Consider the following 25,209-nt stretch of genomic DNA (forward strand, 5'->3'; position numbering starts at 1 on the left):
ATACCTGAGCCTCATGTTGGTGAAAAAGTTTAATTCTCAAACATAACTGGAAACGCTCTCAGATTTAGTTTTTAACAATTATGTTGCAATGACACAATGTGACACAAACGTCAAATTGAGTAAAAAATAAAACTCAATTTTTATAAACTCCAGATTATAATCTAGTTTTTTTAAGTTTTGTAGACACATTTGTTTGAATGTTTGGCATATTTTCAAACTAGATACTTTAGGGTTATTATTTTTGGCAAGAGCGCGATTTACCGTCAGCTGAGCGCTGCGCTGTGCGTACTTCATCAATTACGTCGTTTGAGCATCAGCTCAACAACTCCGTCGGCTCTAAACAACGCGTTGGATAACCTGCCTCGCAGCATACCCCCTTCTTAGGAAAACCTGCTCTTGCGCAAGTCCCGTAGTAAACTGTACTGTAGCGCACTTGTGTTTCGGTTTTTTTTTGTTGGTGCGTACTAACACGTGCCAATAAATTCGCGCACACACGCACACCTAGCCATAATTACCTAAACTTTTCAGCGAACTTTTCATCTCTTTACTTTTAATCTCTTCTTCACCTATGAGATGATTCTCCTCAATGATCCTCGAAAGTGGCCACTTTGAAGACGCACTTTGAATCGGTCAATCACGCTGTCAACGACCGCGACACCAACGTAAATAAAGCACACACACAAACACACACCCACGGTAAGTGATTAGACACATAAACAATAACAAAAACAACAACTACGACGGCGCTACTCTTTCTCTTCTTATTTTTTCTCCCGCTCTTTTTTCTCACAGCGCAAAAGTTGGTTCTACGACCTTTTTTTTGCAAACGACGCGACGCGACTTAACCTGACCCCGTAGTAAACAGTACTAAACCGTGGGGAGTGTGAGAAGCAGACAGGACTGCCGCCGGTCAGTTGGCAGCATATTTAGCCGGTCAAACCTCAACAACGCAACGGTGTGTTTGTGCGCGCACAAAATTTATAAACGTGTTTGACGAGTAATTCACGCGAATGTGCGTTTGCAGAGAGCAAAACTTCTTGTGAGCTCCCCATTGTGTGTTTTGGGTTCGGTGGCGAAGAATTTAAACTGCGAGTAAACATCAAAACATCGCGAAAAAAAATTGTTTCGTTGTCTTATTTTCGATGGTCGAGCTTAAGTACACAGAAAAAAATCAATTCCCGTAATCGTGAATTAAGTTCACGAATGTGAGATCCACGAAGGAATTTATTCATGAGTATGGTGCATTTGCACCATAAACGTGAATATATTCCTTCGTGGTTCTCATAATCGTGAACTGACTTCACGGTTTCGAGAATTGATTTTTTTCTGTGTATGACCCATAAACTACTCTAAAATGATTTTTTAAATCTAAGATGGCGGAGTAAAAGGCGATGATAACATAATGGAAAAATGCTTTTTCTTAATTAAAAGGCAATCAAATATTCAAATTTGACGCAGAAATTGATTTTGATGTTAAAAGTAAGATAAAAAAAAAAATGATTTTGGTCATGATTCGATTAACCGAAGTCCCATACAAACCTTGGTATAATCGAAACTTCGGATAATCGCGGCTTCGGATAATCGAGTCTCGACTGTTCAAAATTATTTGCCTATCAACATATTTTTAATTCAATATTCAACGTACATTCGTTTATAAAGATGTTCAATATGAGCAATTCTCTATGGGCCGATTTCCACCATTGTTTTTTTAGCTCAAACTTTTTGGGGGCTTCCCTATCACCAAAGAAGCCATTGTGTGTCATTGTCTCACCCATACAAATCTCCATACAATGTTGGCAGCTGTTCATCCCAGATCTTCAATGTTTTGGTCGCGTTGGAAAGGACTTTCAAATACATTTCTAAAATGTTTAACATGACGGGTTTTCTCACAAAACCACCCTTTTTACAATCTTCCGAACTTTATTCATAATCGTTTTTTTAGCATAACTTTTGAAGTAATTAACAAAACTGCATAATTTTTAATAGCGACTTATGGGACCCCAACACGGATCGAATGAGGCTAAAACGGACAAAATCGGTTCAGCCAATGTCGAGATAATCGAGTGACAATTCTTTGAAAAACATCCCACCACACACACAGACATTTGCTCAGAATTTGATTCTGAGATAGGTATGCATGAAGGTGGGTCTAATTAAGAAGTTCATTTTTCGAGTGATTTTATAGCCTTTCCACCAGTGTTGGAATTCGATTGAGGAGAAGGAAAGCATTTCGCGAGCTAGGGAGAGAATTGTAGTACGCGTGAAAGCCGCTCGTCCCAAGCTAGCAATTTCTTTATTAGGCTTATGAATGCGAACCAGGCGATGGTATAGAAGTGTAACTTCAATCGCTCTATTGTTTTTTGTTCGTTTCTAACACGTTCAACTTCTCGCGAACGGGCAATTCTGGCTCGAGAGAAAGCCCGTTCGCGAGCGGGGGAGAGCACGGGCAATCGGTGAATTTCTCTCGGCAGCTCGAGACTCGCGGCGAGAACTCGACAGAGGGGAATTTTTCTCACGAGAGCACGAGAATACCAACACTGCTTTCCTCAGTAAGATGGTAAGACAAAATTTGGTCCATATTTCCGAATGGCTTGAAAGATTCGTGGTTTTGTCCTCTAAATTATATATAAAAAAATCAAAAATTAAAAATATACGGATTTTGGGAAATTATTTTTTGTGCAAAAAAAGTTAATTAAAAAATCATCATTATTTCCGTGTATCTTTTTTTCTGGATAGTCCTCATCAATACCTACAGCTTTGCCGGAGACACCAAATCAATCAAAAAATTCATTGAAAAGTTACAGATTTTCGAATATTCACGTACCAATTTTGTATGAACAGCTGCCAAAATTGTATAGAGACTTTTATGGGTAAACCAATGACACAAAATTACTTCTTTGGTCACAGGGAGGGCCTCACAAAGTTTGAACCAAATAAAAAATATAAGTAAAATCCATTTCCGGGTTTGGTGGAGAATGGCTCATATGTTTTAATTTGATAGGGATTCATCCATAAAGTACGTCACGCTAAAATCAGCCAAAAGTAACCCCCTCCCCCCTTTGTCACGCCTTTCCTATACTTATAATACACAATGTCACACTTGCTCAGCCATGAAAAACTTAAATAAAATAAGGCACTACAACAGTTTTCATTTTTAGAATTTATATTAGACAGAGATTTTCAAAATGTTTATGGTTTGACACCAGTTTTGCCTGATTCAACTGAAATCATTTTAAGATAGTTTAGTTTTTAGCTGATCTACTTTAGCCATTTTTTGAGCAAAGACTTATCATAATTGCAAAAATAAACTAATCTGTGCGTACAAAACCTTAGAAAAACATTGTTACTTAAAAAACGCATTATGAAATTCGACTTTTCACATCCAAAAAAATTATGCAGAATAACAATTTTTGAAAATTCTCGTCGTCTTTTGAGCTGTGGCACAAGATGTTCAAAATTCTTTTGACATTGTTACCAATTTTTCGGAAAAATCAAGGATAACTCCCAAAACTGAGGATAACTCCCGGGTCAAAATGCAACCCTGCTTGCTCGTTGTAGGGTAGAATTTTTGGGAAAAAAATAACGTCATGATGCGAAATCCAGACACTTAGGAGCACATCATTTTTGTTATAACTGGCATTAAATCATTTAATAAGTTGGAAATGTAGAAATATCAGTCAATTTTAAGTGAATAAATGCAAAATATGCCTTTTCCAACAATTTTTCATATAAATTTTAAAATTAAAATGACTTGTTGTTAGAGGGTGACGATTCTCGAGATTTTGAATTTCCCGGGAATCGAGAGTTGAATTTGACTATTTCCCGGGAATTCCCGGGACCCGGGAGTTTTTTTTACTATGACAATAGTGCCAATAATTTTAAATGGATTAAAATTTCTGCGACCGAAAACATCGTTCCAACTTTTTTTAAACGACTGCCTCCGCGGAATTTTCGGCGATTTATTGTTAACACGCGAAAAAAAAGTTGGAACGATGTTTTTGATCGCAAAAATTACAGATTTGATTAAATTAAGTTCTGCAAAGGTCTAGAATCACCTAGTCATCCTAACAAATCACTGGAAAGAAGAATCATCTTGATTGGTTGAGTTATGCCCGAGAACCATTGAGTTGAAGTTACCGTTCCAACTTTTTTTGAGCCTTGGGCGTTGGAATGTTAACATTTATCAGGAAACCCCGAATGTTCACAAGTAGCGGACCTTAACAAAGATTAAGGCAATCTTTACAGATTGCCAACCAAATTTCTTCCAAGATATATCCAAATATTGAGATTGAGGCGAAACACAAAATGACTTATTGACATCAAAAATAAAATTGCTATGCTCGAGAGAGGGTATGGAAATTTATTTTTTTGAAAAGAGGTTTCCCTATAAGAAAAGATAAAAAAAAAACTAAAAAAAATATATTTTATTTCTGGGATGTAACTGCTAAGGCCGATGCAAATATTTTAAAAAGTTTTTGTCCCTCGGCCCTGGCCGAGGTCAAGGGGGGGGCAAAAAAATAAAAAAATATAAAAATTTAAATAACAAGCCATAGTCTTCACATTTAAATGAAAAAAGTGTTTTAAAAGGCATTTTACACTAGTTCAGTTGTTTTGCAATCATTAGTTTTCAAAAAATCTAAGATCTGACAAAAACAAAAATTGTATCGAAAAAAAAGATTTTGCATCGAAAATTTTCAAAAAATCTTAAGATTTTTTAATAAACCCAAACATGCTAAAAATGATTTTAAACGCAGAAGAATGTATTTTAATTTGATTTCAGCTGGTTGCACTTGAATTTTCATTGAAATTTTGAAGTTTATTGTAAAAATATTTTTTTTGCCCCCTGATTTTTCGGGCCGATTTTGAAGGGGGGGGGGGGGGGTGACAAAAACTTTTAAAAATATTTGTACCAGCCTAAGTATGCTATAAAAAAATGATGGGTTCCACATTATTTAAGCTTCTCTCAATTATAATTATTGGAATTTTCGACAAGTTAACATCCAATGTGCTAAACCATTTCGAGTTTTTCAAATGTTTTTCTGATTATTTTATAAAATTTTGCTTCGATATTTATAAGTATAAAATTTCCCGGGACTCTCGACCAAATTTCCCGGGAATCGAGAGGTCCAAAAATGGTCGATTTCCAGGGATTTTTTCCCGGGAATTCCCGCTCGTCACCCTCTACTTGTTGTGCTTCGAATCCCGAACACTGACAAAAGCTGATTCGAAATCCGGACACTCGTTTTTGCTTATGAATTGCACAAATTCGGATTGAAATTTTTTTATGGCAATCTTTAAGTCTCAAATAATCTGTAAACATCAAAACAATCGCTATTTTGTATGAAATTCCGCTTGAATTTAAGGAAATCAGAAATATAATTTTCTGCTTTGCCTTCCCGGTGCTTTGAACGCCTATGAAATATTTCAGTGAAATGTTTCACATTTTATTGTAAACACATATTTTTCTTTTGTTTGATTGTTTTTGCATTGGATACAGCGCCCAAAAAAAATTGAAATTAATGTTGATGTTAGAAATCATCAAATAACACAGTTTTGACAGTTATTATGCGGCCTTATATCCGAATAATTGAGAAAACAAGATGAGGTGTCCGGGTATCGAAGCGTCCGGGAATTCGAATCATGACGTTATGGAAACTTTTTTTTTAAATTATGAGGTTTTTGAAGATTTTTACACATGTTTTAGAACATCTGACAAATATCTTCCACAGTTTTCTCTAAGGGGGTGCTTATTAACCCCTCTCTCCCTACAAGTTGTTTTAGAAAGACATATTCAAGAGATAAGCGAAATTTTAGTTTGTTTGGCCCCGTAAAATTTGCTGATTCTCACTATTTATACAACTTATTTTATAAAATTGTTGGTAGAAACTTGCTTGCTCACTTCCTATTGAGCTATTTATCACTAGATTTCAGTTGAAAATGCTTTTATGAGCTGTAATTGAACGTCAAAGCACTGAGAGAGGTTAACATTAGAGGCACGATGGAATTAGATGCTGTTCCCCTAGTTTTTTACAATAGATCAAAATCAGCAAGAAATTATATCAAATCTAACATTTATCACAATTTCCCAATGATTTCACGTGCAATTACCCCCACTATTTCACACATCACGATCACTAAACAATGTAAGCATGCACGATTTAAATTATGTCCCACTACTGTCAGTGTGGGTACGTGTTCAAAATGGTTAGTAAATACACTGCAGTGTGATAAGAGAAAATCCCCCCTCCACCTCCTCGCCAACTTCTGTACCGGGTTTTTCCTATACCCAAGTACACCCACGCAACCATCCAAACGATGATGTTTGATGTTATAATTATTTTTGAATTCCCTCGCAACGCTTTTCCGCCGCCGTTCATCAGCTTAATTGTTGTCGTGCAAAGAGCGAATGTGTGGCCCGTCCACTTGCAGCCGTGTTTCGCACGGTCAACGCTGTTAATGACCTTTCGGCGACAGTGGATGACACTTTTAGATATTCTGAAGAGGAACATTGTATGACTTTGTAATCGAAAAGAGTAAATATTAAGCTATGGTTCATCGATTTCAAAGCACGAAGTTCAAAGACTATCATTACCAATCTGATACGCCTATCGTTTGATTCATGATATTGAAAGGAACAAAAGATGGCGGGAAATCAGCAATACCTCTTAGCTGGTCAGTGAACTTAACTGTGGACAACTAACTGATACCTTGCTAAAAGCTCTTCATAACGGGCTGTTATTATTGGCTTCTTTTCAAGTACTTGAAGAGCACAACAAAAGAAATCTCACTACAGCAGTGATAAATCGTTTATGACAGTGTTACATCGTGTGCCACAAAGTCTAAATCCCTGAAGAAGTAGGATTTATCGAATGGCGTTACCAGCTGGGACTTCCGACCATTGTTGTAAAGTCAATTCATGATAAGTGCGATAAAAATATCTTTAAAATATATCATAAAGATATAAAGCAAGTCATATTATGTAAGGCCAACAGCAGCAGCTTGGTAACCGAAAACACTCTATAAATACAGTGCAAAAATATCGGACGATAAAACTCAATCCGTTTCATTGATAAAAAGCACGATAACGGAATGGCTTCACGAACTTCAAAGAGTTTCACCAACGTCACAGTAGGGTAAGCTTCATGAAGATAGCATCAATTTGCAAACGGATTCGATAATCCTTAAAAGTGCAAGTCAATGTGGGAGACCATTGTCCTGACCTTGATTTATTTTAAATCTTGATAAAGTCAGACAATTGCAAAACAGGAAAAAATTAGTTGGGCAGACATAGGGAAAATGTAGAGCATTTTTAATTTTTGATACCAGATGAATTACGTTAATTTCAGAATCTGGACCACTGATAAACGTACAAAATATGTTGGAATAATTTGCGTCAACATTTAGAGCTAGATTACGCAGTAACGATAAAATTTCCCAGTGATTCATGGCAATACAATTGAGTGCTTTTTAATAAATGGAGAAGATGTCAGGGTCGTTATGACATTTTCCCACATCGATTGATATATCAATGTTGGAGCTTTACTAAGAGTTTTGGTATTTTAATAAGGGGTTCCGAGTTTGTGGGAGAGTCAAGTTCAACAAAACTAAGAAATATTATTAAAAAAAACCTTGCAATTTAGAAAAAAATCACAAAACTTTTTAGCCAGTTGAACAGCCAGCCAGCTTAAACAACCCTGAAAATATTTCTTTTCACAAACACTATTAATTTGGAAAAAAAGTTGTTTTGTTTATTGTACTGTGCGAGAAAAACGGGTTTCAATGTTTGAACTTGAATAAACAAAAACTAGAGTTCGCAACGTAAACAAAAATAAACACGTTTTGTTTGGTTGAACATTCTGTGCATTGTCCCGAAGGTTGGTTGCACTTGGTTGCCAAAGTCCCAAGTTATTATTACAAATGTTTGTGGAATAATGCTGGTACCGTATTTTTCGAAAATACTCAAATTTTAAAAATTTACAGTCAAGCGAAAGAAATTCGGTATCCTTTTTAACCATATTTACATTATTTTGAAAAATGCTTAAATGCTCGAAAATACTCAAGTTTTCAAAATTTTCAATATGAGCAATTTGGCATACTCCAAACATGCATTCAAATTTTGTATGCTTCATATAAAATTTTGTTTCGTTTGGTATCCATATCGCAAATCTTTAAAATTTTAATACTTTCGAACAAATACGGAATTTTGTAACAATTTCAATATACTTAGAATAAATAAATAAATAACTGCATACCAAATTTCGCTTCGTTTGATACCCATATTGCAAAGAATGAAAATTTTAGTACTTTCGAAAAAATATGGTATTTTGTGAAAATTTTAGTACTTCACAAAAAAGGCCCTAATAATTTGAAAATGCACAACGAATTTCGCTTCGTTTGATGCCCAAATTGCATTATTTTTTTTAAATTTTGAGTGTATTCGAAAAATTACGGAACTTTGTGAAAATTTTAGTTTTCAACAAAACAAAACACAAATAAAGTGAAAACGCATATAAAATATGACTTCGTTTGCTCAATTTGCAGATTTTGAATGTCTGAAATGAGGTATTTTGTAAAAATGAGGTGTTTTGGAAAAAATTTAGTATATTTAAAAAAGCCATGAATTTTTTAAAATGCATTCAAACATTCGCTTTGTTCGATACCCGTATTGAAAATTTGAAAAATTGAGAATTTTTGAAAAATGCAATATTTTGTAAAAAAAATAGTTTTCAACAAAAAAGTCTCTAATAATTTGAAAATGCACAACAAATTTCGCACTTTTTTTATTTTGAGTGTTTTTGAAAAATACAGAATTTTGGGAAAATTTCAGTTTTTAACAAAAAAAAAACTGTAATAAAGTGAAAACGAATACAAAATTTCGTTTCGTTTGATACCCCTATTTAACTTTTTTTTTGTATTTTCAGCGGTATTTTGTATAAAAAATAGTATTTGAAAAAAAACTTTAAAAAATGAAAAGGCATGCAAAACATGATTCAAAATTTCGCTTCGTTTGATACCCATATTGAAAATTATGAAAAGTTTTCGTACTTTCGAAGAAAAAACGATATTTTTAGAAAATTTTGAGTATTTATACTTTGGAAATTCTCGTACTTTTGGCATGTTGAGCAGTTGCTCCTAACTCAATCCAATTTGCTAATTTTCACTACTTAAAAAACTAATTTTGCAAAACTTTTGATAGAAACTTGCTTGCTCACTTCTAATTGAGCTATTCATCGCTCGTTTTCAGTTGAAAACGCTTTTAATAAGCTGTTATTGAATGTCAAAGTGCTGATATGGCAACATTAGAGGAACGCTAAAATTAGATGCAGTTCTCCTACATCTTAAAAAATATATTCTTAGTGAGAGCATTAAAAATGTATCATGATATTATTGAATTAGGTTGATTTTCGGAAGATTAAAAAAGTTATCGTCCATTTTCGGCAATAAGGTTATCGCCGAAAAAAAAAAACACAAAAAATAGTTGCAAGCGACGGGATTCAAACCCTGCACCAACAGCGCCTTAGCCCACTGGGCCATCAGGCCGATGAAAACTGGGAAAGATTAAACGCATATACGAGCTTGACATTTCGTTCAAGTAGGTTTCCCATGCTGATGGGCTATATATTTCAGGGTGTAATATTACATACGATTTCATAAAATAATGCAAACAAAATTTTACACGCCGGCCTTTTACACGCAGCTGAATTACTACTTTTTTGATGTTTTACATCTACATATTGTTCCCGAATTAAATTAAACATTTAGAATTTTTAGAATAATATTCTTATAGAAAAAGGCATTTAGAAGAAATTTGTTGAATTTACGTGCGTAATTTTGTTTAAATTTTTTGTCGTGAAAATTTCTTTTAAAAAATATGGAAAGTATGCTACTTATAAAAAGTAAAGCGATTTTTGTGAAATCGTCGAGAATTACCATTTTTTTAAGACCACCGTAATAAAATAACCTAATCTTTGTCAATGTTTTAATACTATATACTCTCGGTAGTTTACTCACTCAATCCGGTCGAGTTGCTGTTCATGGTAGTTACAATCTGCTGCACTTTGCTCTTAATCCAACGTAGAAAATCCACAACGTCAATCTGCATTCACCGGGCAAGCACACACACGGAACACCGTCGACAACTTCTGCGCTGCCGCGTTGCTGTCGATTCCAGCTCTCTTTGTTGACTGCTGCTGCCGCACGGCTCTTTCTTCACAACTCTTGCTGTTTTTTTTTCTTCTCTTGCTTCCTTTCGCTCAAACAGCTGACGCTCGCGAATTGTTAAACTCTTGATTCATGCAGCACAGTTACAGATTCACAGATACACACACACACACACTGCCTTTGCGTTGACTTATCACTTGAAATTCCACGCTTCGTTAATTTATCACATTTATTGCACTTTTTTCCGCGCGATTTTACTTTTAAGTACAGTAGATTAGCGTAATCCTTAGTTGAGTCGCCGTCCAAGTCCAAGAATCCTTGAGGCTCGGCGCTGCAGTAGTAGGCTCTGGTAACGCGGTTGGCTGCCTGTTACATTCACCTCCAGGTCGCCTACTTAGCACACCCTGATCAGCTGATTAAAAAAAGAGAAGAAAAACAAAAACATTACTTTAATAACGATCGCTTTTGACACAAAATGATAACTGTCAAAGGCCTACTTTGTTCATCAACGCGCGATCAACAAAGCAAACGCGCTGAACCACGAGTTCGCGACTTAATCAAGGCTCAAAACGATGCACTTTTAACATCCGCACAAGAAGATTCGCCAGTTATCGCGCATCAAAGCTTTGTTTGCGATTGAACCCAAAACTACTACGCCTTTCAACGGAGTAAGTTTTGAGTTGACGAGACGGCTCTCATTCGATCGTTCGCTCTCTTTGAAATTCTCTCAATACCACATGGAGAATTGCAACTGCAGGCCAGCAGTCGTTGCAACTGTTGCACTTTGGGCGGGCAAATCGGCACGGCGACTTCCTTTTTGCAAAAGGCCTTGCAAGCCCCTCTGTACATGTGCGAAGAATGGAGAGAGAGAGAGTAAGAATGGATAAAGTGGGGGTGTGATGGAAAGAGAAAATTACGGGGAGCGTCCATAAATGATGGAATGATTTGATTCTAATTGTTTTACAAAAGCAATTGACAGTTTTTTTATGGCATTAAATTAAAATTGTTTGATCGTGTCGAATTTATTCAAAATCAACATTCGAAAAATCCTCATCCAATAGTTTCACTGAGAACTCACTGAGAGAATAATCATAATATTGAATGTTTGACCCTTTTGAAATGTTAATGTTGATTTTTTTTTTTTTTTTTTTTTTGGGAGGGTGATCCAGCCGCACATCGTTGATGTTGAAACCTCTAAACTGGGCCCTCGTCCTGTCACGTCCGTCAGTAGTCTTGTCGTACATTACAACTAGAATCAGATCTGCCAATGAATTAGTACACTTCGACCAAATAAACACTGACGCTGTATGGATCTGACTCTAGAATAAATGCACAGTTGTGTGTTATTCATAAGTCCAAAATGTTCAATTATTCATATAAGTCCAAATATTCATTTGCTAACTACTTTGGATTGAAAATCTAAATTTTAATCTAAAATCCTCTAAACTTAATGTTCAAAACTAAACGTTCCTTTAACTGTTGCAGTACTACTTCTATCAAAAAACAATAAAAAACTTGTGAACTGATATACAAATAGGATAGAAATCGCGATTTGAAAAAGAAATGACCATTTACGTCAAAAGATCCGTAGTTCCTCGATTCGCAACAATGGTCAATACAACCATAATCCGAAAACCGTTAGTTCAACAGATCAACGAATTTTGTCCGATATCATTACATTATTGATTGATCGAGACTCTATGGACAATTTGACATAAAAGAATGCCTAGTATTCTACATCAATCAAAGTTTATTGACAGCATTACTCTAACTTAACAATTGCAACTAAATTTATCATCAAATAGATTTGGAAAGCATACATATTTATTTTAAATGCTAATGCTAAGCAAAAAATCAATTATCTATCCTAAATTCCCACCTAAATCCCACATTGTGATAGTGAAAAAGTCACAGAAGCAGCGGTGTCTTGTGCAATTGTGATATTTTCACTATCGGAGAACTACCTAGTTCACGAAGACAGCTTATCGGTCAACGCTTAAGCCCTGGGGCTGCGACAAAGCGAGTTCTCGTAGTATGAAGTGGTGTCCATAGTGCTTATAAAAAAGAATGTATACCCAAATTTTAACTAATGCACTAGGATCAAATCATGCCCCTTGATTTTACAAGGCCCAGGGGAAATGTTAATGTTGATTTAAAACAAAATGTAAATATAGTTTTCGAAAAGATTTCCACGAATGTTTCATATTTTAACATTGAAAATCGGACCATTAGTTGCTGAGATATCGACATGAGAAAATGGGGGGTGTTTGGGTGAGACTCAGAAAACATCAATTTTCCTGTTTTTAAACACTTGCATGGTAATATCTCAGCAACTAAGGGTCGTATCAACAAAGTTGAAAAAAGAAAAATATAGAGAATTTTCTCAGTTTTTCAAAAATATTTTGTTTATAAGTGAACAAACATGGAAACTATTTTTAAAAAATTAATAACTGCGACTATTTTCAAACAAGCTACCAACAAATGGCTATAACTTGAAAACGGTGCACTTTATAAAAAAATTACTTAAGTACATTTTGATTGCAAATTCAATTTTACATGGAAAAATGAAGTTGGAAATTTGTTGCGACCATATTGCGAATTTTTGAAAGAATCAGTATTGATTCCAAAATTCATAACTCGGTCCAAGATATTTTTGCACATTCTGGAATTTCTGAAAAGTTGGCATTTGATGTTATCTAAAACATATCAGAAAAAAAGTTATTCTTTGCAAATCAAGTTTTCATAACAAAAAGTGAAATTTAAAATCATAAAATAAAATTCACCGTGTATTATTTATTTTTTCAGTGTAGTCCTTATACCTACGACTTTGCCGAAGACACCAAGTCGATCAAAAAATTCCTTCAAGAGATAAAGATTTCTGAATTTTTATATATCATTTTTGTATGGAAAATTAAACTAATGATGCAAAATGGTATCTTTGGGCATACCAAAGGCACCAAAAAGTTTCAGCCAGATTAAAAGATACAAAAATTAAAATAAAAAAATGATTTTGTAGAGTAGTTTTTAGTGTTTAGTTTTTAGTTTTTAGTTTTTAGTTTTTAGTTTTTAGTTTTTAGTTTTTAGTTTTTAGTTTTTAGTTTTTAGTTTTTAGTTTTTAGTTTTTAGTTTTTAGTTTTTAGTTTTTAGTTTTTAGTTTTTAGTTTTTAGTTTTTAGTTTTTAGTTTTTAGTTTTTAGTTTTTAGTTTTTAGTTTTTAGTTTTTAGTTTTTAGTTTTTTGTTTTTAGTTTTTAGTTTTTAGTTTTTAGTTTTTAGTTTTTAGTTTTTAGTTTTTAGTTTTTAGTTTTTAGTTTTTAGTTTTTAGTTTTTAGTTTTTAGTTTTTAGTTTTTAGTTTTTAGTTTTTAGTTTTTAGTTTTTAGTTTTTAGTTTTTAGTTTTTAGTTAGTTTTTTTTAATAAAGAAAATAATTAGGAAACAATTATTACTAGTTTTTAATGTGCCAATTTTGTATAATTTTGCAAATACTTCTACCTTGTATGACTAAATCTTTTGCTCCGATCCGTAATAAAATTTCAAATTTTCATTTTTGAATGTTTGATGGCAATAAAAATAATTGTAGTCTCACTTGGTTACACCCTTTTCGACCACTCCCCAACCGTATTCTCTCGTTCCAGAGCGCCTCTCCTGACTTCATAAAATACACGCGGATAGAGGTAACCGGCGGCTGCTGGCGTCTACGGAACCTGCTAATTGCGCTGTATGCTGGCCAGATCGTACGATACTTTGTCCCCACACGTTGCCACCCAATCGTCGTCATAACCATTGCCTCTAGGCAATGTTACGACGTCCGACGTCGTCAATTCATAATTCAAACATTCCCGGCACGTTCTTCTAGTACCTCACCAATCCGGCAATTTGATTGATTCAGGGTTGTTACGGGAGAGTCGAAAAAAAATCCGCGCCAAATCCGCGCCGACCTAAAATCCGAAACCGCGCGAAATCCACGCCATATAAAAAAATATCGCGACCAACATTTAAGAAATTTTATTTTTTAATGAAGAAAACTAATTCCAAAAGAATGAAAGCAATAAATCCAATAAAAAAAATCCTCAAGAGACGGTTAAGGCAAGGGTCATGAAAAAAAAAATCTTCAAAATAGAAAATACAATATTTAAAAAATTAACTTCAAAAATATAACATCAAAATTAAATCAAAATCTAAAATTTTAATATGATAAAATTTTAAATTTTGAAAGTCTAAGTATTCAAAATCTGAGAATTTTTATACAGTTTATAATCTAAAATTCTTGCTAAAATTTCACTCCGAAAGAAATTTAATTTTCGATATTTAAAATAATGTCTTCTCATAATTTCAAAATCTCTTACATAAAAATGACTTCAAAAATTGTGGAATTCAAGAATTTAAGAGTTTAAGAATTTAAGAATTTAAGAATTTAAGAATTTAAGAATTTAAGAATTTAAGAATTTAAGAATTTAAGAATGTAAGAATTTAAGAATTTAAGAATTTAAGAATTTAAGAATTTAAGAATTTAAGAATTTAAGAATTTAAGAATTTAAGAATTTAAGAATTTAAGAATTAAAGAATTTAAGAATTTAAGAATTAAAGAATTTAAGAATTTAAGAATTTAAGAATTTAAGAATTTAAGAATTTAAGAATTTAAGAATTTAAGAATTTAAGTATTTAAGAATTTAAGAATTTAAGAATTTAAGAATTTATAAATTTAAGAATTTAAGAATTTAAGAATTTAAGAATTTAAGAATTTAAGAATTTAAGAATTTAAGAATTTAAGAATTTAAGAATTTAAGAATTTAAGAATTTAAGAATTTAAGAATTTAAGAATTTAAGAATTTAAGAATTTAAGAATTTAAGAATTTAAGAATTTAAGAATTTAAGAATTTAAGAATTTAAGAATTTAAGAATTTAAGAATTTAAGAATTTAAGAATTTAAGAATTTAAGAATTTAAGAATTTAAGAATTTAAGAATTTAAGAATTTAAGAATTTAAGAATTTAAGAATTTAAGAATTTAAGAATTTAAGAATTTAAGAATTTAAGAATTTAAGAATTTAAGAATTTAAGAATTTAAGAATTTAAGAATTTAAGAATTTAAGAATTTAAGAATTTAAGAATTTAAGAATTTAAGAATTTCAGTATGTATTATTTTTTATTCTCTTGGTCTTTTTAATTTTTAATTTTTAGAATTTATCATTTTTGACTCTTTAAATTTTTAAATTCTTAAATTAAATTTGAATTAATTTGTTTGAATTTTGAATTCCAAAATTTTTCTAGTTTTGAATTTAGTTTTTTTTTAATTATAAATTTATAAAATTTCAAATATTTGTATTCTTATTTTTTTTTAATTTTCAGTAAAAAAGGCTATAAAAATCAAAAATATTTTTAATTTCTGAATCTTCGAGTTTTGAATATTGTAGCTTTCATTTTTGAATGTTTTGATCTTTTATTTTTTCCCCAAGAAATCTAGAAAAAAATCTTTCTATGGGGTGGGTTTTACTACAATTCAACGGCGAAGAGCCAGCATCCGCATTTGAGCACAGTACGGCCACGGAAACAAGCCCCAATAATCATTTTTCTTTCATCCTGGTATAAAATTTCGAGAAAAGTGATTCACATGATTGAAATCCTTTATAAAATAAACAATAAATAAGGTTAAAAAGAACGATACTCAAAACTCAAAAGATATTAAAAATATTCAAAGCCGGTAAAAATTAGTTGAGTGTAGTAATAAATTTGTTTAAGAAATCCTCATCAATACATTAAAAAATAATCTCTTCATGAAGATTTTTTTGACGTTTTTTATTAAGAAAATACAAACAAACATTTTCGGAAGAAAACTCAATTTTGTTTCAGTAACAGAAATCGAAGCAAATTAAAAAAAAATCCCTGATTCCCTGATAATACTTTTCTTTATTACTTGAAAGTAATTTTATCTCTCTCAATTATTTTAAATATTAACCAAATTTCACATCCGCGCGAAATCCGCGCCTAAGCAAAATTAGCCAGCAAATCCGCGCCAAATCCGCGCTATCCGCGCGAAACGCGCCATCCGCGCGATCCGCGCCGTCCGTAACAACCCTGTTGATTTAATACTCCTTAAAAATAGGATTGATTTGAATACAAGACGGAATTTGATGACTGTCAAAATTCCACGCAAGGTAATTCTCCAAGTACGATACGAGGAACTCAAAACGGTAAGATTCTCAAATTATAAGACCAGCGTAAACGGTCACTAAATTATTCAAAGCCCAACCTCTTCTTCCTTTTAGCACCTGTCCAGTGGGGATTTTTGTCTCACGAGTGCAACTATTGTTGTCGAGGCACCAGTTTGCAAGAAATCCAGAACACACTACAATATCGATTTGTTCCAGACCGGCAGCGTGGTTGGGACAGAAAACAGACCTGGTAAATAAGCCAAAGGCCTCGTTGCTACTGCTCGTCGCCGGAGAGGTATGACGTGACTGATAGGTGTTTATTTACCAGCCGCAGACTGAATTAGACATGGCGTGATTCTGCGTTTTAATGTGAAGGCCTCTCTTGCGTGGAGATCTTGGCGCAGCATCATGTGGTGGAACTTGAAGAATGGTGATAACAAAAAACTCACGACGACGATCTTGGGACATGCTTCTGGGACGAGTAATTCAAGGGGCGAAGGTCATGTGACGCAAATAGTTGGTGCCCTAAGTTGGGAGCTCTTGTGTATCGCACGCACAAAACAACTGGTTAAACACTTTGAATTCTTCGTACCAGGGTAAATTTAGAAGGCAATTTCATGCTTCAAGCCTGGTTAGTTGATGCAAATAAGACTAGCTACGGTATTGACAAGATAACATGTTAAGGACAGATCTCTCAAACCTCCTGAACACTCTGAACTAAGGCTGAATATTGTTTACATATAAAATGAAACAGAATTTGGATATCACAATGAGAAACCCATTACATGTCACCTTAACCAGTGCAGACACCGCAAAGCGGACAATCTTGTCGTGCTCCCTCCGATGTGTGTATCCCCATTCTGTGTGCATTTCGCACGCAAATAGCTCAAACTCATGAATATATTTATACCATCGTTCAAAATGCCACTCTCTCGAAAGACGCTGGGCTGATATCAGAATCCACTTCATTTCGTATGGGTTTTTATTTTCTGTCCACCCCAGGTCTGTCTGGCCGCCGCGAATTCTGTGTCGCATCGCAACACGACTCGACGCAAGATGTCGATTTAACTCGGCAGGATTATTCCGATGAACGGGGTTTGGGATATTCGGGGAAAGAGAACGCTCTTTGCGACCCTTGAAGTTGGTTGAATTGAGAGATGAAGAGTAGTCTTTCATAAGTGCAATAGAATGAAAACAATAAAAGCGATACCAATTCTCTTAAATAAGCCAATTTAAATCGCTTACTTTTTCAAAAGGATCTATGTTTATAGGAAACCCATGGTGCATTGGTTGTTTTGAAGAAGTAATCTAGAATCAACCTTCAAATTTAACATAAGAAAATGAAAAAATAAATAAAAACTTTTTTTGATCGTTATTCGATTAACCAAAGTCCCATACAAACTTTCGGATAATCGAAACTTCGTATAATCGAGGTTACAGATAATCGAGTCTGGGCTGCATTGAAAAACAAAACTTGTATAATCGATTGTAAGCTATTAAGAACAAAGTTGTACGTTATTTTATAAATATTTTAACAAATGAGACACTTGAAATAAGATGAAAACTAAATTACGATTTCAAAATTTATGTAATGTTTTTTTTATATTTTCTTAAAAATCCATCTTCAAAAATTTTCTTTAAAAAACCATGAAAGAAAATTTTGTTGCTATTGATTTTAGTTATTCTTCCAACTGGGACGATGTATTTTTTAAATCATGAACGCATAGATTAAAAATTTTAAAATATAATACTTTCAACATGGAAGAACCCGGAATGAATCGGAATGGCAAAAAGTGAAAATTATTAATTTGATTCTTGGAATTATTTGTTTTTTTTTATCAAAAAATCTATGAATTTTCAAAATAAGTCTATATCAAGTTTTCTTTTTATTTATTTTTCATATTCAATTCTTATAGTCAAAGTTGCCAAAATGGATTTTTAAGGCGTTTAATTTTCCCGGGTTTTGAATTTCCTGGGAAACGGGTAAAACATGCTTTGAGTCCCGGGAATTCCCGGGATCCTGCAATATTTCTGAAAACTCATAAAATCTATGTTTTCATTTTATTTGTATATTTTGCAAGCTTAAAATCGTATAATCAGATCAGTACTATTGATTGGTGATAATCTTCACTTTAATCTAAACAAGGATAACAGTTATAAATTAGCTTAAAATAAATTAAAAATGTTTTTTTTTGTTCTTTGCTGTGACTTGGATGAACTGAACCACAATTTTTAATCCAATGTGAATTGAATGAAATAAGTATTTTATAAACACATTTTTTTAAATTAGTTTTTTTAAGACATAACTAGGCAAGCTTCAAAAAAATTTTGAAGCAAATTATTTATTTTTATTTCACTTCCGCCGACTGAGGAAATTCTGGACTACAGTCTGAAAAGGTAGAGGTGAATTTAGAGCAATAAATTTGGAAATCGGTGTACCAATTGATTTGTCCTGTTCCTGTTTATAAATCAATGACAATAAAACAAAATATAATGCAAAATTTTTCGCTTTAACAGCTGGTTAATTCGTTACATTTGTCCTGATTTGCCCCAGATGCCAGTGCTTGCTGAAAATTATTGAATATGACATTTATTCAAGTTTCAATTGTAAAATTTAAAACCCAGTCTTTTTAAAAATATATAAACTTAAAAAGAAAATATTTAAAGGCTATTTGCGGATCTATAAACTAAAATTTTACCATTTTACCGTAATAAGTCTAATAAATGCTGATATATGCCGAATAGAAATGTTTTGAAAATCTTATCGATTACGATAAGTGTTCATCTATTTCCACAAACAAACCTGAATTTCCAGACCAAAATTTGATATTTTTCTATTTCAGAAATTCCCGGGACAGAATATAACAAATTTCTGGGATTCAGGAATTCCAGGTTTTGGAAAAAAAATCTCGAGTATTTTGTCCCGGGATGCATGCACAATGGGTTTTTATTTTCAAATAATTCAAAAAAACATTTAAAATTTTATAAAATATTACAAAAACATGGAAAGGTAACAAAAATATATTTCGAACTAGTATTCATTTCGAACCTTTTAACAACTTTTTTTTAATAGTTTCCAAACGGGACCACGCGGTCGCTTCTTACAAATTGAGTTGTTGCCATGTATTTTAGATTTTACATTCTATACATGCAAATAACTCGCATAGGCATTTGGAAGGTGTTAGCTCTGCCGAGCTTCGGTGACCCATTTCTACGCTGGATAGCCGAGCGCGAGGTACTTCTGCTTTATCGACAAGCTCCGCCCTGAAAAACGTTTGCACCAATCGGATTCAAACGTTATTTAGAACTTCCGAACCCTTGTCAAATGGACAAGGACCCAGCGCGTAAATAGTTGATAGTAACAGTATTCCTGATTCCAATCATAGCTCACCAAGCGCTGGGGCCTAGTGGTTAGCATTTTTGCTTACCAATCCTAAGGACGGGGGATCGAACCCCGATTCGAGCGACTTTGATTTTTCGTTCATGTTCAGAGTTTCAAGATAAATATTTCCTATACTTTCTCGATGGGAGCAGATGGGAATCGAACCCAGAACCATTCGCTTACAAAGCGAACACCGTAACCAGTCAGCCACGGCCGCTCCCATTACGAACATTTTGACAACTGATCACAAATTCTTTCCCGACTTGAGTGGCCACCCTATTTACGGATCCTTATCCAGGTTTTTAAGCGAGAATGGCGTTCGAAAGGTGAACGCCCGAAATGTCAAAATCACGCAGTGGTACCAACATTACGAAAAAAGTGTGCCATGGCATGACAGCCACATTTTTTTTCTAATGTTGGTGCTACTGCGCGATTTTGACATTTCGAACGTTTACCATTTGAACGCCATCTTCGCTTAAAAACCTGAATTAATTTTGAATGGTTGAACCTCACATCAAAAAAGATTCAAACTCAAAATAACTTAATAGAATGAAATCATTTTTTTTTTTAGTTTTTGCGACGATTTCGAGTTTGGATTGTACAGTTGCCCAGAAAAATGCCATGAAAGCCAATAATGTTTTATTGAGATAATTCGCATTTGACAAGCAGTTCATAAAAAAAGAAATCAAATTCAAAGCATTTTAGAACACCTTTTATGTGAAAATGTTTTTGAAATTTTGATAAAAATCTAAAATCTTATCAAAAAATACTTTCAACCATTCTGAAAAATGGGTCTGATTGTTTTTCTTCCCCCTCAAATTTCTCCACCCAAGGCCGCAACGTGCCACCCCGCTGCTGCGTCTCCAGAACATTGAAAGTGAACGTGGTGGTGGTCTGATGTGTGGCCTGATCTTTTTGGAGCCTCCCGGCGCATGGCGGCTGAATTTCAAATTCCAGTCCATCATGCCACGTCCCCAGTTATTCGGGAGAAAGGAACACTCCAACGGGACTCGTGGCCACAACCAAAAGTGGAACAATGTGTCGATTATCGATTTTTACTGGCCCCCACTAAAAGTGTTTTACTGTTTACTGGTTAAGTTATGACTGACGCAAAAAGGTACCGATTTGTTTTTAGGGTTGAGTTTTTTTTATCGAGGATAGGAACCATAAGTCCACTTACATAATTGGGTTTGATGTTTTGTGAGCGTTTTGTTTGGGTTTTCTAATTAAATTACCACATGAGTATTGGTTACAATTCGTCTTCAACATTTCCTTTGCATACGAAATGGACGTTACTGTGGAAATTATCAATGAATCGCACACACCTGACACGAGGTTGCCGCCGTACAACTGTTCGAATTAATCAATGTGCGAGATGCACCAACACTCACTCAAACTCACCTGCTCACCAACACCAACGCCCGTACACACTCACACGCCAAGAGCAAGTCAGCCCGAATGTATGCTACTGTCGCAGCAGCCGCAGCAGGAGCACCCGACGAAGAAAATCGATAATCCCAGCCCGGGTTACATAAAATTCACTTTTCCCTAGTCGATCCGGATCCAGTTGAACCAACTTCGAACTGGTTCCGCTGCAGGACAGTCGTCGCCACCGGAAGTGCACAAAACCGAACAGAATCCGTCACTTTTAACACATTTTCGGCGCGACACAAACTTTCGTCACGAGGCTCAACTTGTCCGACGTACGGTTGCAGCAGTGTGTATAACAGTTTGGGAAACCCCACACTCGCCCAACTAACGCACTGGTGTTGAGTGTATCGAGCATGTGTTTCAAGCGTTCTCACTCTCCCACCACTTTTCGCTCCAACTCTCTCTCTGCAGAAATCACGATATCAGGCCACCCCGCGTTGCAAAAGGTGAACCACGTTGCACCCAATTCACGCACACTTTTCTAACCGGGATGCACCGTCGTACTGTCACGCCGCACAGACAGGCAAAAGACAGCTGTCAATTTGCCGCAAACGCGCGTTTGACACCTTTTCCTACTTTATCACACGGCACTTTAGCCTAATTTTAGCAAAACACTCGCATAGAACCAAAATAGGGGCTTGTCGGACGAAATTGGGATCACTTGTGATGTCGGCGAAGGTGCGTTGCAAACTAACCGAGAAATGCTTTGGAAAAAATGTACGCGGACAAGAGAAGTGATGTTTCAGCACTGTTCTCTGCACTTGGATTGTTAGACATAAGGAAACCGACGATAATTGTTATGGCCAGGTTTTTCTGAACTGCGCATTGAATCGTCCATGTAGGAGAACTTGTCTACATTTAGATTAAATTGAATTAAATTTTAGATGAAAAAGAAACAAGAATTATAAGAAACACATTTGAAAAAGCAAAACACTTCCTTGAATATCTCAAAAATTAATGCCACACTTAAAAAATCATTCACTTTGAGAAAACCATCCACGCCAAGAAATCACATAATTTTGTTTATTTTACGATAAAAAGACCATCATTCAAACAAACTTCAAACTATACACAACCCTCTCGTACGAGACTCATTTTCCGTCTGCTTTTATCTATGTTTGCTGGTTTTTTCGTCATGTTCGCGGTTCAAATATCCAGACGTATGTGATCTTCAGTGGTGAGCAGGAAAAGAGCAGAGAGGGAGAGAGCGAGTAAGGTTCACTCACCACCGGTAAAGGTGAATCACACCACCCGGCAGCTCTCTGTTTGAGAAATCATAATCAACTTTTCGGCTGACGAAAAGTAACTGTTTCAAGTGTACGTACACAGAGAGGTGCAGATTCTATGTTTAGAGTACGAATGAAATAATGAAAGATGGGTTTAGATTTGTGTTGAACATACAATTGCATTATCTATTATTTGATTTTTTTCTGTAAACATTCAAAATTTTCAAAAAATGTGTTGAACTCAATGATTGAACGTATTGTTTTAAAATTAAATTGTGCACTTCTTTGATGTAGATTACACTCAGTGTACCCTTGTAATGTTCATAATTAATTTTTTAATTTCTGCTACCCATCTCCGTATTTAAGCAGGAATCAATCTAAATTATAGTCAATATACATTTTACCAACCAATATCAGCAATCCTCAACGTTTTCGTAAATAGACTTTTCATTGTATATTAGAGCTGGGACTACGGATATCCGGATAATTTGTAGAATTAATAACTCTATCAGATAATGTCCTAACTTATACAAGCCAGCTTTGTCTCACGACTGTGGGGTGACAGAGAGTTTGTATGGGACTTCAAATAATCCCCTTCCATACAAATCGAATACTACCCCATTTAAGTCAAATTTGTATAGAATGCATTTTTTTTTAATATTTCTTCACCGCCATTTTGGCCGTCATCTTGAATTTAAAAATTCTAAATCAATCAAGAGTAGTGCAGGGGTCATACATATCCTCGAAATCCAAAATAAGACAACGAGGAAAAAAACATTTTTTTGTGATTCGAAGTTTTGATTATCCGAAGTGAAATTTTGCCAAGGACTTCGGATAATCGAGTCTGTACTGTATTGAAATTCGGACTATTTTTTCTTAAAATTTATATAAATATTTTTTTAATTGTATGCCAATAAATAAATACAAAACTTCAGAAGTAAATTTTTGCCATATCTCCAACTAAATTTGTGTATCTAACTATTTAAATAAACTTTTTTTTACAAAAATCTATTTGAAAATTATCTACTTTTAAATTTTTGATTTTTCGTTCAATTTTTGAGCTCGGTTAAAAATGTTGCCAACGAGCTATGATTTTTTTTTCGAAAAAATAGTGTTTTTTAAACTATTTTTTAATATTAGTTTTGATAAACAATCAAATTTGAAAACAAAAGAGATTTTGAGTTTAACTAAAAATTTGCATTTATTTTGCTTTTTTCAAAAGCGCTTATGGGTGACCATTTCTGTATTTTATTTTTTTTTTTTTTTTTTCAAAATGATAACAAAGTTTCCTTAAATATCGTCTGAGAAATATTGAAGCCGGGACCGTGGTGTAGGGGTAAGCGTGATTGCCTCTCACCCAGTCGGCCTGGGTTCGATCCCAGACGGTCCCGGTGGCATTTTTCGAGACGAGATTTGTCTGATCACGCCTTCCGTCGGAAGGGAAGTAAATGTTGGTCCCGGACTAACCTAAAAAGGTTAGGTCGTTAGCTCAGTCCAGGTGTAGGAGTCGTCTCCCTGGGTCCTGCCTCGGTGGAGTCGCTGGTAGGCAGTTGGACTAACAATCCAAAGGTCGTCAGTTCGAATCCCGGGGTGGATGGAAGCTAAGGTGTAAAAAGAGGTTTGCAATTGCCTCAACAATCAAGCCTTCGAACACCTAGTTTCGAGTAGGAATCTCGCAATCGAGAACGCCAAGGCAATGCTGTAGAGCGAATAATTTGATTTGATTTTGAAATATTGAAGATTAGACCAATTGTTGAGATACAGCAGATAAAAGAAAATGAAATGGCAAAATTCAAGTTTTCGAAGTCTCACCCATACAGGTCCTTAATACTTAACGTCAGCTAATGATCCGGTTTTAATGATAAAAAATGTAACATTTGTGAATAACAAACATTTTGACAGTGTCAATTACTATTTAAAAAAGCGCAATTTTTTATTCTTGAAGAGTCAAATCTGAAAACGATGCGCTTTATCAAAATATCTGTGAAGTACCTAGTTACTTTTGGATATATAATTCAATTTAGCTATAACAACTGTAACTGTAAAAATACCTTAATGGCAACATTTTTGACAGTACTTCTTTATGGCTCAATAATATTTCAGTCCAAAATTGTGTGATTCATAAGTAAAATCGAGTGTCCGGAATTCGAAGCAAAAGTGTCCGGATTTCGAATCAGCTTTTATCAGTGTCCGGGATTCGAAGCACAACAAGTCATTTTATTTTGAAAATTCTGATGAAAAATTGTTAGAAAAGACATATTTTGCATGCATTTTCTTGAAACTGATTGTTTATACTACATTCTGATGATATTTCTACATTTCAAACTTATTACATGATTTTTTGCCAGCTATAACAAAAATGATATGCTACTAAGTGTCCGGATTTCGAATCATGACGTTATTTAAATGTTTTGGCATTAACTACAGCGTTCAAACAAACTTTAGATGAATGTTGATGTTGGAATTCATCAAATAACACAGTTTTGACATTCATAATGCGAACTTGTATCCAAATAATTGATAAAACAAGTTGAAGTGTCCGGGTTTCGAAGCGTCCGGGAATTCGAATCATGACGTTAGTTGTGCGTTTATGTTCGCAGGAAAATGTAGAAATAAAAAAATTTGATTTTGTAAAAAAGATTTTTTGAAAAAACTACAACTTTGCCAAAGACACCAAAACTACTAGAAAATTTCTTCAAGAAATGCTGATTTTATAATATTTGCTCACCATTTTTGTATGGACAGCTGTTAAAAATTGTATGGATTCTTGTATGAGTGAACCAATGACACATTTTTTTTTGTCATAAAGAACCCCCACAATGTTTGAGCCAGAATATACGAAAAATCAAAAACACACCTAAT

General features: G+C 34.2%; 1 protein-coding gene across 3 annotated transcripts in view; it reads right to left on the bottom strand.

Annotated features, from left to right (window-relative positions):
* The window catches only part of LOC120423486 (long-chain-fatty-acid--CoA ligase 6), a 71,838-nt gene extending 50,193 nt beyond the window's left edge, over positions 1–21,645 (bottom strand). Inside the window, exons 1-2 of one of the 3 annotated variants that reach the window (XM_039587320.2) lie at positions 21,092–21,645; positions 10,012–10,573 (exon numbers count right to left, since the gene is read on the bottom strand). In XM_039587320.2, the coding sequence (XP_039443254.1) occupies positions 10,012–10,102 (91 nt within the window). In that variant the 5' untranslated portion in view covers positions 10,103–10,573; positions 21,092–21,645. Of the gene's footprint in view, positions 1–515; positions 688–10,011; positions 10,574–10,658; positions 10,812–21,091 lie in introns of those variants that run through there. The other 2 variants (XM_039587321.2, XM_039587322.2) reach the window with 2 other exon arrangements.
* Between the last annotated feature and the right edge of the window lie 3,564 nt (positions 21,646–25,209).

Source organism: Culex pipiens, chromosome 2, assembly GCF_016801865.2.
Source record: "Culex pipiens pallens isolate TS chromosome 2, TS_CPP_V2, whole genome shotgun sequence".
NCBI lineage: Eukaryota > Metazoa > Arthropoda > Insecta > Diptera > Culicidae > Culex > Culex pipiens.